The following is a 15,950-nucleotide window of genomic DNA, read 5'->3' on the forward strand; positions in this document are numbered from 1 at the left end:
TCATTTTGTTTTAGGATGACCCATTTTCAAGCACCTGGAAATAAGAGCCACAAATGTGTGGCCCCAGGGAAGACGGCATACCTGAGATTATTAGAAAAGGCTTGTGCAAATGAGGACAAAATTTGCAGGAATGAGGCAGGGAAAGAGACAGAGCTCGTGGGGGTGGGAAATTGAGATCCTATGGGCAGTGTTCCCTCTAAGCGGGCGGGTGTTGTGAGCAAACTTTTTTCACTGTGAGCTAAAAATATCGGGCGCCAGCAAGTTATGAGCCAAATAAATATGTTGCTTTCTACCACAGAACTTCCTTACGTTTGTATGGAATCTATCCCCTTTCAACTTTAGAGAGTGCCCTCTCGTTCTCCCTGCCTTAGCTACTAAGTCTATTCCCTTCAGTACCTTGAATGTTTCTATCATGTCCCCTCTCAATCTCCTCTGCTCAAGGGAGAAGAGGCCCAGTTTCTCTAATCTTTCGCTGTACGGCAACTCCTCCAGCCCCTTAACCATTTAAGTTGCTCTTCTCTGGATCCTTTCGAGTAGTACCGTGTCCTTCTTAAAGTACCAGTGCTGGACGCAGTACTCCAGGTGAGGGCGTACCATGGCCCGGTACAGCAGCATGATAACCTTCTCTGTCTCTTCAGTCCAGCATCTGCCCCTTCCATTCACTGTCTGTCTTTCCCTGCCATCTCTCCTCCTGCCCCCCCCCCACCCCACCCCCCAATTTGGTCTAGCATCCATCATCTTCCTTCTGTTCCCCTCATGGTCTGGCATCTCTATCCTTCCCTCCCCCCTGTGGTTTTTAGCATATCTCTCTTCTCATTTCCTCCACTCAGATCTGATCATTCTCTGCTCTCTCTTCCCTTTTCTTCTCTGGTCTTCCTTCTCTATTTTCTGCCTCCATCTAAATTAAATTCTTTCTTACTATTTAGTCCCGTTTCCCTCTTTTCACTGTGTCTACACACAGCTTGTCACCCCTTTCCCTCACCCCTCCATTATCTTACTATTTTCTTCCCCCTTTATTTATCTCCTCCTTCCATCCAGTATGTGTTCTTTCCCCACTTCCATTCAGCATCTGCTCTCCCTTCTCAACTGACATCCATCTGCCTTCTGCTCTCTCTCCCTTCTTCTCACTTCCATCATCTGTCCCCTTCTCTCTCTCTCTCATCTCCTCCATTCCATCATCTGCCCCTTCTCTCTCTCTCTCTCTCTCCCCCCCCCCCCCAACTTCCATCATCTGCCCCCCTTCCCCTCACCTTTGTGGGTCACTTTCTTTCCCCTGAGGGTGGCTCATGTCACAGGGGAAGCTTTGGCCGAGCAGAACCGCTTGATTGACAGTGGAACTTACTTGATTGATGTCGATGCTGGGGCCCGTTGCCGTTTGAAGGAAAAAAAAAAAGGTGGAAAAAAGGAACCTGTAAAGGCGAGAGGAAGGGAAACCTCCAGGACAGCTGCTTTTTGCCCTCCTTCAGCGGCCCAAGAGTTCAGACCAGCAGCGGCAGCTCTGTATGCTTTTAACTTCGGCACAGAGCTGCCCCTAATCAATAGTTTAGCGCGGTTTCATGAGGCAGCCTCGGGGCCTTTGATAGCCGGCCCGCTTCGATGATGCGATGTGGGCCGGCCTAGCAAAGGCCCCGAGGCTGCCTTATGAAACCGCGCTAAACTATTGATTAGGGGCAGCTCTGTGCCGAAGTTAAAAGCATACACAGCTGCCGCTGCTGGTCTGGAGGTGCGGAGACAAGGCAGGAGGCAAACGCGGTGGAAGGCAGGAGTCCCGGCGAAGGCAGGAGTCCCGGCACAGCGACTGCAACAGGAAGTTGCAAGTCAGCTGACGCCGGCCTTTCGTTGCGGCGGGGACCGAATCCTTCGCGGACCGGCAAGATTTTGTTTGCGGACCGGCAGTTGAAGAACTGTGCTCTACACTGTGTGCGCTGTGACGAGAAACTTGTGCGCTGCGAGGTAATATTTTGTGCGTCAGCGCACCCCAGCGCAGCTTAGCGGGAACACTGCATGGGGATTCTGTAGTTGGAACTCCTCTCGCATGAGGAAAGATTTAAAGGGGTTAGGGCTCTTCCACTAGGAAAGAGACAGCTGAGAGGCAATATGATTGAAGTCTACAAAATCCTGAGTGGTGTACAACAGTGTTTCTCAACTTCTTCAAGCCAAGTACCCTCTAAGCCTAACAAATACCAACAGAGTACCCTTGCCCAAGCTCCGCCCCAGACCCCACCCCCATAATAATAGTACTAATTGTAATGTAATTTCTTCCATCCATTTTTCATATATATACAATATAATCTTATTAATACATAATGGTAACCAAAAAATAAAAAAACCAAAACACAAAGCATACCGTGTGCACAGAAAATGTTAATTATTTATATTTGGGATTTTTTTTCAAAGAGGATAAGGCAGATGACTTAAAATATGCAATCAGAAACAACTATAGAAAAATAGACAGCAGATATAAATTCACAAAACTGACACATTTTGATCACTAAATTGAAAATAAAATTAATTTTCCTACATTTGTTTGGTGATTTCATGAGTCTCTGGTTGCATTTCCAATATTTATTTATTTCAGCCTCTGCATGCTTCCTCTCATGTGGACCCCATTCCTCTCTCCAACCAACATCTCTCTCTCTCTCTGTTCCTCCATGAGTCCAACTTTTCTTCCTCTTGCCTCCACCCCTATTGGCAATATGTCTCCCTCTCTCTCAATTTCTATCTGTCTTGAGAGATCCAGGCATCTCTCCCACCCCCTCTATTGCCACATCCAACATTTCTCCCTCTCTCATCCTCTGGCTCATGTGTAGCATTTTTCATCATTGCCCACCAGACCCATGCCCATTTTTCCTTCTATCACCCCTCTCCAGCACAATGCCATATCACTCCCTCCATCACTTTGTCCAACATTCCTTCCCCTTGCATCCCCTTCAATCTGTCCCTCTGGTCCTTCTCCACCACCATATCCAACATTTCTCCCTTTCATCCTTCTATTCCCCATGCATCTCTACCTCACTCCTCTCTCTCTATGCCCAATTTTCCTTTTTTCCTTTCCCCATGTTTACCATCTCTCACTCACACACTCATGGCCATCAATTCTCCCTTTCTATTCCCTTCCTCCTATGTCTCAAGTTAGTGCCCCCAAGTTCATGCCCCTTCCCTTCTTTCTGTGTTGAGTTCATGCCCCCTCCCCCCCACTGAAGCTGACCATCCACAGAAGCTGCTGGGGATCCCTACCTGCTGCCCGCTGAAGCTGCTGCCGGTGGGGATCCCTCCCTGTCTGCCCACCTGCTGCACCATCCCCCACCCCCTCGCCGGAGCTGTCATGCTCCATCCCTCCCAGCAGCAACTCTGCAAAGAAACGGGCCAGGGTACTTGCAGTGACTCATACGTCACATGCGGCTGGCCCACAAGCCTTCCCCCCAATGTCAATTCTGATGTTGGAGAGAAGGTTCCAGGCCTGCCAGACAGCAAATGAACTCCTTGTGCGTTGCTGGAGCAGACTGGTAATGGACTTAATGGCTTCTGCCAAAAACTCAAACATGAAGTGCTTCTTCAGTTGAAGAGAAGAACCAGGAAGCTTAGGGTTGGACGTGTTGGTTCAGACCTAGCCAAGCCAAGGACTCCTTTATGTTTTCCCAACTTGGCCCATCCATGGTGGGTCATCCGCAGGATCTCAACTCATTCAGGACTCGTCAACCATGGTATATAGACCTAGTATGTCTTCAGCAAGACAGGATCCTTAACCTCCCTCTCAGTCAGGGGCCAGTTCCCATGGAGAATTCAGAGTGCTTTGGTCTTACAGCATGGTTCTTGAGTGCAAGGCCCTAGTTCACAAGGGCTATTCAGATGTGCTCATTGCCACTCTCCTCCAGGCTAAAAAGCCCTCTACTATGGTGGCCTATGCCAAGGCTTGGAAGGCTTTTCAACAGTGGGGTGAAACCACTGTGGGCTTCATTCCTTGCCTTTCTGCAGGTTGGTCTGGAAAAAAGGGCTTGCAGTGGCTTCCTTCAAGGTGCAGGTGGCAGGTCTTTCATGCTTCTGGGCACAAAGTGGTAAAGGTCCGCTGACAGCTCATCAAGATGAAACCAGATTCCTATGAGGTGCGCACAGGTTGAGGTCTCTGCTGCATCATCCTTTCCCATGATAGAATCTTAACCACCATTCTAAAGGGCCTCACTAAAGCCCCATATGATCCATTGAAAGACACATTCCTTTTGGACCTCACGGTCAAGACAGTGTTTCTGATGGCGATCATCTTGGCAAGACATATTTCAGAATTGTAAGTTCTCTCTTGTAGAGATCCCTTTCTTAGGATCAAGGAGGCAGGTGTAGCTGTCCGTGCTGTTCCTTCCTTCCTTCTGAAAGTTGTATCAGATTTCCATGTCAACCAGGAGGTTCATCTGCCTGCTTTCCAACCCACAGGTTCGGACAAGCAGGATAGGATATTGCGGAAACTTGATGTTTGAAGAATTTTACTTCACTACTTGCAAAAGACCGATGACTTTCATCTTTCCGACCATCTGTGTGTGCTAACCAGCCAGTCCAGGTGTGGCAGACTGGCATCCAAGGCCTTTATTGCCAGATGGATTCGCATGACCATTTAGTCGGCCTATATTGCCTGTGGAAAGCATCCGCCAGTTTCTCTCAAGGTGCACTCAACCAGGAGTGTCGCATCTTCATTGGTGGAGTCTTTGTCAGTTCCTACCACATAGAGCAGCTACTTGGTCTATTCTTCATACCTTTGTGAGGTTTTACAGAGTGGATGTAGCAGCTCAAGAGGATGACACTTTTGGGTCCTCGGTCTTTCAGGCAGGCTCTTCTGTCCCAACCTAGACATCAGCCATTGCTTTGGTATGTCATCTAAGGTAAGGACTCCTGAGTAGATGTAACAGATTGAAAGATTAGGTTCTTACCTGGATAATCTCTTTTTCTGTCAATCTTCTCAGGAGTCTGTATGGCCTGCCTTCAGTATATTCAGTTATGCCTGCTTTCAGCCTCGGATATTTCAAGATTTCAGTTCTGGAATTCTTGTCAGCTAGATGACTAAGCATTGTTGAGCCTCTGGCTCCCATGATATTAGTGCTTGCTGTACACAGCAGGTTGGTTTACTAGTGCTGCTACATTTTAAATGTCCATTTAATTTTTCTTCTTTTTATGAGTTGCAGAGCAGAATAGAAATGTATAATGTTTGCCGGGAAGCTCTCTGTACCCCTTCTTCTTTGTGTTCTATTCCAGTGGAGATAAATTGCTTTGGTACAAACTGAAGGGGGCACTACACTCTGCTGGCAATGTGGGAGGTGCTGAAAGTTATGAGTGACACACTTCTGCAAGACCTAGTTTGCGGAAATGGCTTGAATACCTAACTTACAGACTCCTGAGAAGATTAACAGAAAAAAGATTATCCAGGTAAGAACCTAATCTTTCATTATACATCCATCAGATTCAGGCTAGTTTTGGGGGGAGGCTCCATCCTCGGAAGTATTTCTGGACCACAAAACATACTTTAGATGTAAAGTAAAATGACTTTATATAAAGTGTGTGTGTATTAAACTGTTTTGCTTGAAGCTTATATAGAAATCTACTATAGCACTCTTGTACCATTCATGTACTTAGGTCACTTTGAGATTTTAAATAGTTATAATTGGTTCTTTCTTAGAATGTTAGAGCTGTTAGAAGTTTGAGAATTTTCAGATATTTTCAACTGATGCCATCCAACACATTGCATTGCTTATGGTTTTTCAACAATTATGAAAGTACAGTAAAACCTTGGATTGCAAGTAACTTGGTTTGCAAGTGTTTTGCAAGACAAGCAAAACATTTTATTAAATTTTAACTTGATATACAAGGAATGTCTTGCAATACAAGTACATACAGTATACACGCGTCACATCATCACAACTGAGCCAATGGCTCTTCTCTCTCTGTAGTGACTGTTCTAAACAAGCGAGGTCTTGCAATACAAGTACGTATAATATTTTGTATTAAAATTTTTGGGTTGTGGAATGAATCGTCAGTTTCTATTATTTCCTATGAGGAAATTCACTTTGCTATACGAGTGCTTTGGATTACAAGCATGCTTCTGGAATGAATTATGCTCTCAAACCAATGTTTTACTGTATATAATTTATTCTTAAACTGTATAACACCTTCATGGTAAGTGATGTTTTTCAAACAAGGTAGACTGTTGCTTTAAAATTATGCTTTATTTTTGTTTAGATCTATCCAGTGCATCTATTATAGATGGCTTCAGCTGTGGCTTGCTGAATGCTGACTTAGGTGGATTGCAGCAGTACCTGTGTGAAAGTGCATTTCCTTACATATGCAAGAAGCAACCAAATAATACCAAATCTGAATTACCAGGTATATATGTCTTTTTATATTATACTAAGAGATTACCCTTTCTTTGCATAGGTGTGTGTTAATTAGTGACCGTTATTGATACTGATTTATTAGGCCTAATTTGTTTAACCAGCCCTATCTAGAGCTACAGAAAAGGACCACCCCCCACCCCTGAAGCCATCCCTGTTACTTTGTCAGAGCCAGACTCGCTCCATCCTCTTCCAGCAGCAACTCCATGCAGGGATGGTGCGGGCAGCCATTCACATGCTGCACATGGCTGGCCCACAATCCTTCCCTCTGACGTTAAATTCTGACATCGGAGAGAAGGTTGCTGGTCAGCTATGCAGCGTATGAGTCGCTGCCTACGTCCTGCAAGGAGTTGCTGCTGGAAGAGGATGGAGCGAGTCTGGCTCCGACAAAGGGAGGGCTTCGGGGATGGAGGGTGGTGTGGCGGGCATTCAAGCAGGCAGGAAGGGATCCCCGGCAGCGGCTTCAGTAGGTGGGTGGGCAGGGAGGAATTCCCAGCAGCGGCTTCAGCAGTAGGCGGGCAGGCAGGCAGGCACCTACCCCCAACAAGTGGCCCGCGTACCTCCAAGGGTATTCATACCACGTGTTGAGAAACGCTGGCTTAGAGCATGCATTGATTTAAAATTATGTAATTTAAGGATGAATTGTTTAGACATTTCTTCATGGAAGTGGTGACAAACATTTCACTGTCTTTTTTTTTTTTTTTGTCTTTAGACCTTTGGAGCTATTCAGTAACTGAGTGCGATACAGACTGGGTTCCGAGTAATAAATTTTGCTACATGCTTGTAAATGATCAATATTCTTGGCAAGAGGCATCTCTGTCCTGCAAAAACAAAAGCGGTGACCTAATTAGCATACATTCTTTAGCAGATATTGAATTAATTCTTACAAAACTTCATAATGGTAAGTCCCAAATAAAACACTTCAAGAATATATTTTCTGTTTTGTTAACAAATGAATGCTTCTGAACTATCTCGTTTGAGAAACATGAGCTCAGCATGTAGCAATCAGTCTAACTCAGGGATTTAAGGGTAAACTAGATGCACATCTCCTTAAGAGTGGCATAGAGTGATACGGGTAAGGGTAAATTAGATGCACATCTCCCTTGAGAAGCATACAGTGTTATGGGGACTAAAACTATGCCAAGGTAGACCTGGCGGGGCCTCCGCGTGTGCGGATCACCGGACTTGATGGACCCAGGGTCTGATCTGGAGATGGCAATTCTTATGTTCTTATGTGTCAAAGTCCCTCCTTGAGGGCAGCAATCCAGTCAGGTTTTCTGGATTTCCCCAATGAATATGCATGAGATCTATTTGCATGCACTGCTTTCATTGTATGCTAATAGATCTCATGCATATTCATTGAGGAAATCCTGAAAACCCGACTGGATAGCGGCCCTCGAGGAGGGTCTATGACACCCCTGGCCTAACTAAACCACTGAATACGAACCTTACTACAGTGTAACTTAATGAGTCCAAGTTTACAAGTTTATTAAAAATTTGGTATCCTGCAGTATGCTAAAAAAAAAAAAAACACCCTCCATTGGCTTACAGTTCTAAAAGTTGGGGAGAAGGGAAAGGGTATGTGATTTAAAATGATAACATGAAAGTAAGGCTAGGGCAGGGGTGGACAACTCCGGTCCTCGAGGGCTGGAATCTGGTTGGTTTTTCAGGATTTTCCCAATGAATATGCATTGAAAGCAGTGCATCCAAATAGATATCATGCATATTCATTGGGGAAATCCTGAAAACCCGACTGGATTCCGGCCCTCAAGGACCAGAGTTGCCCACCCCTGGGCTAGGGGGTAGAACTACAAATTTGAATAAGACAGGTGGGGAGAGAAAAACATAAGATAGAGCTGTGCGTTCTCAAAGTCATTATAGAAAAAAAAAAAGGCCAGGGGGAAGAAATAGTCATGTTGTCTTAAACATGAGCATCAAATCTACTAGTCTACCTCTTTCAGTTTAAATGACCATCCAGTCTGTACTTCCCAATCAAATGTATATTGAACTAAATTCACTTTGTGTAGATTCAGGATGAACAATCTGTATATGTATGTTAATTTGTAACCTGTTTTGACTATATATTATATAAGTTAATCTTGTAACCCATTCTGAGCTTGTTGGAGAGGATGGGATACAAAATAAATCTAAATAAATAATTATACAGTATATAGGCATTAGTGAAAAGGAATGTTTTGAGTTCTGATTTGAAACGATCTAGGGAAGTTTGTAATCTTAATGATGTAGGAAGAGAGTTCCAGAGCTGAGGACTGTGTATAGAAAATATTACTTGTAGGATGTGTTCATGAACTATGACATGGTATGAAGGAATAAGTTGATTTTGATTTAATTACCTGAAAGCTCTGGAAAGAAATTAGGGGATGATGTGTCATGCAAGGTTTTGCCTTATCTCAAAGATAAAGCAGAACTAGAAAAGGATCAAAGAAGAGCGACCAAAATGATAATCTTGGAAAAAAGACAGCTGAGGGGAGATATGATTGAAGTCTACAAAATCCTGAGTGGTGTAGAATAGGTATAAGTGGATCAATTTTTTACTCTGTCAAAAATTACAAAGACTAGGGGACATTCAAAGTTATAGGAGGAAATATTTTTTCACTCAGAGAATAGTTAAGCACTGGAACATGTTGCCAGAAGTTGTGGTAAGAGCGATTTATGTAGCTGTTTTTAAGAAGGGTATGGACAGTTTCCTGGAGGAAAAGTCCATAATCTATTATTGAGACAGATTAGGGGGAAGCCACTGCTTGCCCTGAATCAGTAACATGGAATGTTACTACTATTTGGGTTTTTGCCAGGCACTACTAACATAGAAACATGATGGCAGATACAGGACAAATGGCCCATTCAGTCTGCCCATCCACAGTAACCATTATCTCTTCCTCTCTCTCTAAGAGTTCACACGTGACTATCCCAGGATTTCTTGACATCAGACACAGTCTCTGTCTCCACCACCTCTACCGGGAGACTGTTCCATGCATCTACCACACTTTCTGTAAAAAAAGTATTTCCTTAGATTACTCCTGAGCCTATCACCTCTTAACTTCATCCTATGCACTTTCATTCCAGAGCTTCCTTTCAAATGAAAGAGACTCAACTTATGCGCATTTACATCACATAGGTATTTAAACGTTTCTATCATATCTCCCCTCTCCTACATTTCCTCCAAAGTATACAGATTGAGATCTATAAGTCTGTCCTCATACACCTTATGACGAAGACCACACACCATTTTAGTAGCCTTCCTCTGGACCAACTCCATCGTTTTTATATCTTTTTGAAGGTGTGGCCTCCAGAATTGTACACAGTATTCTAAATGAGGTCTTACCAGAGTCTTATACAGAGGCATCAATACCTCCTTTTTCCTATTGGCCATACCTCTCCTTATGCACCCTAGCATCCTTCTAGCTTTCGCCGTCATCTTTTCAACCTGTTTAGCCACCTTAAGATCATCACATACAATCACACCCAAGTCCTGCTCTTCTGTCGTGCACATAAGTTTTTCACCCCCTAAACTGAACTAGAGAGTTGCGTGGGGACAAAAATCCCCTCCATCCCTGCGAGAATCCCCTCCGTCCCCGCCCGCACACCATAAAAGTTATCTACCCCCATAAAAAGCAGCAATTACTTCAGAAAGTTTTGATTTGTTTAGTCTACGGTTAAAGGAATTATCTTCCAAAAAAAAAGTATATACACAATTTTTCTCCTTACAAAAAAATAATAAATATACAATAATGCATAAATAAAGACAAGTTGACACCAAATAGTCAGTACCGTCGTGATATGTATTGTGAGTGTACTGCAACAGGTTCGGGTGCCTTCGATAAAAACTAAGCCTTAAGGAATTTTGTTTTTTTTTTTAACCTTAGAAACATAGAAACATAGAAATAGACGGCAGATAAGGGCCACGGCCCATCAAGTCTGCCCACTCCAATGACCCTCCCTATCTATCTTTGCGGATAGATCCCACATGTTTGTCCCATTTGGCCTTAAAATCTGGCACGCTTCTGGCCTCAATAACCTGAAGTGGAAGACTATTCCAGCGATCAACCACCCTTTCTGTGAAGAAGAACTTCCTAGTGTCACCGTGCAGTTTCCCGCCCCTGATTTTCCACTGATGTCCCCTTGTTGCCGCGGGACCCTTGAAAAAGAAGATATCCTCTTCTACTTCGATGCGACCCGTGAGGTACTTGAATGTCTCGATCATATCTCCCCTCTCTCTACGTTCCTCGAGTGAGTAGAGCTGCAACTTCCCTAACCGCTCCTCGTACAGGAGCTCCTTGAGTCCCGAGACCATCCTGGTGGCCATTCTCTGGACCGATTCCAGTCTCAGTACATCCTTGCGGTAATGTGGCTTCCAAAATTGTACACAGTACTCCAGGTGCGGTCTCACCATGGATCTATACAGTGGCATAATGACTTCTGGTTTACGGCTGACGAAACTCCTGCGTATGCAACCTATGATTTGCCTTGCTTTGGATGAAGCTTGCTCAACTTGATTTGCAGACTTCATGTCTTCCCTGACAATCACTCCTAAGTCTCTTTCTGCTTCAGTTTTTGTCAAGATCTCGCCATTTAGGGTGTAAAGTTTGCGTGGATTTCGGCTTCCCAGGTGCATGACTTTGCATTTTTTGGCATTGAAACTGAGTTGCCAGGACCTAGACCAGTGCTCCAGTAGAAGTAGGTCATGCATCATGTCATCTGCCATTGAATTATTGTCTGTTGTGCTCTTGTTCACTACATTGCTTAGCTTGGCATCATCGGCGAATAAAGTTATTCTTCCTCGGAGCCCTTCTGTCAAGTCTCCTATGTAGATGTTGAACAAGATCGGGCCCAGGACGGAGCCCTGTGGCACTCCACTTATCACCTCTGACATTTCGGAGGGGGTGCCATTCACCACTACCCTCTGAAGCCTACCTCCAAGCCAGTTCCCAACCCAATTTGTCAATGTGTCGCCCAAACCTAAAGAACTCATCTTGCTTAGCAACCTGCGGTGTGGTACGCTATCAAATGCTTTGCTGAAATCTAGGTAGACAATGTCCAGGGACTCACCAGCATCCAGCTTCCTCGTCACCCAGTCAAAGAAGCTGATCAGGTTGGATTGGCAGGATCTCCCCTTAGTAAATCCATGCTGGCGGGGATCCCTTAGTTTCTCCTCGTCCATGATTCTATCCAATTGGTGTTTGATTAGGGTTTCCATTAGTTTGCTCACTATCGATGTGAGACTCACTGGTCTGTAATTTGCCATCTCCATCTTGGAGCCTTTCTTGTGGAGTGGGATGACGTTAGCTGTCTTCCAGTCCATCGGGACGTTACCTGTACTAAGGGAGAGATTGAAGAGCGCGGATAGCGGTTCCGCTAGGACATCACCCAACTCCCTGGGCACCCTAGGGTGTAGGTTGTCAGGCCCCATTGCCTTGTTGACCTTGATTTTTGACAGCTCGCAATAGACGCTGCTGGGTGTAAACTTGAAATTACTAAACGGGTCAACTGATTTAACCCTTGTCTGTGGCTGAGGGCCGATTCCCGGCGCCTCGCAGGTGAAGACTGAGCAGAAGTATTTATTTAACAGTTGGGCTTTTTCCGAGTCCGTTTCTACATAGTCTCCGTCTGGTTTTCTTAGACGTACTATCCCTCCCGAGTTCTTATTTCTGTCACTGATATACCTGAAGAAAGATTTATCTCCTTTCTGGATGTTCTTTGCTAGAGACTCCTCCATGCGGAATTTGGCCTCCCTAACTGCTGCTTTGACGGCCCTTGACTTGGCCAGATATTTTACTCTAGAGTCCTGTGTCCCTGATTGTTTGTAGGAGATGAATGCTTTTTTCTTCTCTTTGATGATGTCCGAGATCTCCGTAGAGAACCACTGTGGCTTGTTGTTCCTACTCCGTTTGCTTACTGATTTAACATAGCGGTTTGTTGCTTCCTGTATGGTGGCTTTCAGAGTTGACCACATTTCTTCCACGCTGTCGGTGTCTGCTTGGCTTTGTAGCGCCTGGTGAACGAAGTCTCCCATGTCTTGGAATTTTGTGTCTTTGAATTTGAGAACCTTGGTCATTGATGTAGATTTCGTGAAACCTTTCCTGAGATTGAACCATATCATATTGTGGTCACTGGAGGCCAAAGTTTCACCCACCGAGACCTCTGTGATACTTTCCCCATTGGTAAGTACTAGGTCCAGTATTGCCTGATCCCTTGTTGGTTCAGATACCAGTTGCCTGAGTCTTGCTCCATTCAAAGAGTTTAATAGCTTCCTGCTGTTGCCGGAAGAAGAGGAAAGTGTGACCCAATCCACATCAGGCATGTTGAAGTCACCTACCAATACTGTGTCACCTCGTAAGATGATATTCTCTATATCTCCGATTAATTCCTTATCTAGGTCATCTTGATGTCTTGGGGGTCTGTATACTACGCCAAGATACAGGCATTTGTCCTTCCCTCTGGCCAAATTTACCCAAAGGGATTCCCCAGTGTACTGTACATCCGTGATTCTGGTGACCTTAATGTCATCTTTAGTATATAATGCTACACCTCCTCCCATTTTACCCTCCCTGTCCCGGCGAAGCAAGTTGTAACCTGGTATGACCATGTCCCACCCGTGGGAGTCTGTGAGCCAGGTCTCAGATATCGCCACTACATCCAGGTCAGCATTCCTCATTTCTGTTTCTAAGTCTAGGATCTTATTTCCCAGACTGTGGGCGTTGACGTACATAGCCCTCCACGTTGTGTATTTGTTGTATCTCAGTGGGGACGATCCCTCTTTATCAACTAGGACCCCATTAGCATTATTCGCATGTCTCTTACACTCCCTAACATTATTTGCCTGTCTCTTACACTTCATAGACCCAGAGCTAAAGCTTGAACCTGTCTCGGACTCCCCATGACTATAGTGTGCTCCTATCTCAGACTCGGTAATGTGTGTACTCTGTGGGGCTATTCCCGTTTGGGCTACTCGAGCTCCTTTAGTGCGATTTGCAACGTGTGCACTCTCTCTGGACCCAGAATTATAATGTGTACCCCGTCTAGACCCAGAATTGCTATGTATCCTCCCCCTAGACCCAAAATTGTAATGTGTCCCAGAAATATAGTATTTACTTAGCTCAGTCTCAAAAGAGTATTGGTAGCTTAGCTCGTCATGTGGGTTGTTTGTGCCCGTACCCTCCCCCAACTTACCTAGTTTAAAGCCCTGTGTAGTAGGTGGGCTAGACGGTGTCCAAGGACGTTCTTCCCCCTCCTGGTCAGGTGTAACCCGTCTGGTCCCAGAAGTCCTTGCAGTGCCTCTCCGTGGTGCAGGAACCCAAAGTTCATCTCCTTGCACCATCCCTGCAGCCAGTCGTTCGCCCTCCGGACTCGATCCTCCCTGGCACTGCCCTTGCCCCTCACTGGGAGGATCGAGGAGAAGACCACCTGCGCATCCATCCTCCTCAGCTTCTCTCCCAGGGCTCTGAAGTCCTCAGGTATGCTCCCCGGGGTGCACCTGGCAGTGTCGTTGGTTCCGACGTGGATGAGGATCATAGGGAAGTGATCCTGAGGTTTGATGAGTCTGTCCAGGTTATCGGTTACATCCCGGATCCTGGCCCCCGGCAAACAGCAGACCTCTCTTGATTGCAGATCGGGTCTACAAATTGGTCCCTCGGTGCCCCTTAGCAGCGAATCCCCGATGACCACAACTCTGCGCTTTCTAGGGGCGGGCTGATCTGTTGACTCTGGAACCGGAACCGTCTGCTCAACCACTTCTTGTACCTCGTTGTCAGGATCTTGCTTGACATATGGGGCATTGTCAAAATTCACAGAATGGTTGTGCTCCTCTTGTTCATCACAAGGTGAGACCAACTGGCTCAAGACATTTGGAAGTAAGCACAGCGCTGATATTTGGGCACAAGCAACATGGTAGAAGGAAGGCTTTTGTGGCCAAGGGTTATCTAACCACTGTTCTACATTATTTAGTAAATTGCTGTAATTATTACTACTGCTTCCACAATGTGCCATATATACTCGAATATAAATCCATCCAAATATAAAGTGAGATACCATTTCCAACCCCCAACCCCCTTTTTAGGGCACATGCAATTTTAATATAGTAGTGAGCTGGCAATTGATGTTAAATAGCAATAATTGACACATAGGGCTCCTTTTACAAAGGTGCGCTAGCGGTTTTAGCGCGCGCTAGCCGTTACCGCCTCTTTTTAAGCAGGCAGTAGTTTTTCAGCTAGCGCGCACCTTCGTAAAAGGAGCCCATAGTGTTACCTGCCGCTAATTGGCACAAGTTAGCAGTTATGTATGCAGCAGACCTTGATCGATATTCTGTAAAATGGTGCATGCAAAATCCATACTAGCATGCAAATGTAAGAGAAGTGTGGACTATGAGGGCCATGGGCAGGTCAGGTATGTCTAGGACTTTGCACGTATGTTTTGGAATACATATAGTTAACGTGCCTAACTGCCTATAGTTAGGTGTGAGCACTTACACCAGCCTTTGCGCTGGCGTATGTGATAGCACCTGAAGAGGTGTGTAAATGTGTACTTATGCTAATATTCTATGGCAGCAGTTCTGTGTGGAATTGACATTTGGCACCCAAATGTTAGGTTGCTTAAAGTTAGGCACCATTCTTGAATTTATCCCTACATGAGGCTTTGAGAATGCTTTCCTATAGTTACTAACAAATATAGTTAAGACAGCTTGAAACAGCAATGGTTATGAATTAATGCTTTAATAAACACTGTGGAGACGATATTCAGCCAGCAGCACAGTTAAGTCCACTACCAGCACCTACTCTCCACCTTGCAAGCAGTTACTGCATGTTAATTCACACAGTAACAGGCCGAATCTCTTATCAGTGCCATTGTTGGCGGCTGCCAATTGTGTTTCAGTCACACTATGGCACTGGTTACAGAATTATGCCTCCAGCAAAGGTAGACGCTAGAAATGTAGGCCAGGGTTTTCCAGGCCTACATTTCTGACACTTACCTTTGATGTGAATCAGGCCTAATGCAGGCTCTGTCAAGGGCAGTACTACTATTACTATTAATTATTTCTATAGTGCTACCAGATGTACACAGTGCTGTACAGAGTCACAAAGAAGACAGTCCCTGCTCAAAAGAGCTTACAGTCTAAACAGACAAGATATGATGGAGCAATGTAAGCTAATTCGAAAAAGTGAGTCTTCAGTAATGATGTCATGTCCTCTGAATGATTTATAACAATTTAGGACTCGATATTCAAAATAGTTTAACTGGGTAAGAGAAGCTCCTGCTCAATTAAACCCTACTGACATAGCTTGGCAGTATTCAGTAGCACGTAAGCAGTCAGTGTCTCTGAATATTGCCTGTGACCACCAGGCACTGTCCAGTTAGTACCTGAATAGTCCAGGGGCAGACCTGAAACTTAACCGGTTAGTGGTGTTATTCAGTACACTAACTAGCTAAGTAAGCAGATAAAATTAAGACAGCAAAAAAGCTATATTAACTTCATCCACCAGCTAAGCGAGCACCAAAGTCCATGTCCTTGGTGCTCATCTTGAGACATTCAAAGAGAACATGGGAGCCTATTCATAGGAGCAAGGT

The 15,950-nt window shown here is 44.9% G+C and overlaps 1 protein-coding gene across 3 annotated transcripts in view; it reads left to right on the forward strand.

Annotated features, from left to right (window-relative positions):
* The window catches only part of LY75 (lymphocyte antigen 75), a 187,761-nt gene that overhangs the window by 18,179 nt on the left and 153,632 nt on the right, over positions 1-15,950 (forward strand). For all 3 annotated transcript variants that reach the window (XM_033944549.1, XM_033944550.1, XM_033944551.1), the window contains exons 6-7: positions 6,220-6,363; positions 7,084-7,272. In XM_033944549.1, coding sequence (XP_033800440.1) covers positions 6,220-6,363; positions 7,084-7,272 — 333 coding nt within the window. The remainder of the gene's footprint in view (positions 1-6,219; positions 6,364-7,083; positions 7,273-15,950) is intronic.

The sequence above is a fragment of the Geotrypetes seraphini genome, chromosome 5, assembly GCF_902459505.1.
Source record: "Geotrypetes seraphini chromosome 5, aGeoSer1.1, whole genome shotgun sequence".
Classification (NCBI taxonomy): domain Eukaryota; kingdom Metazoa; phylum Chordata; class Amphibia; order Gymnophiona; family Dermophiidae; genus Geotrypetes; species Geotrypetes seraphini.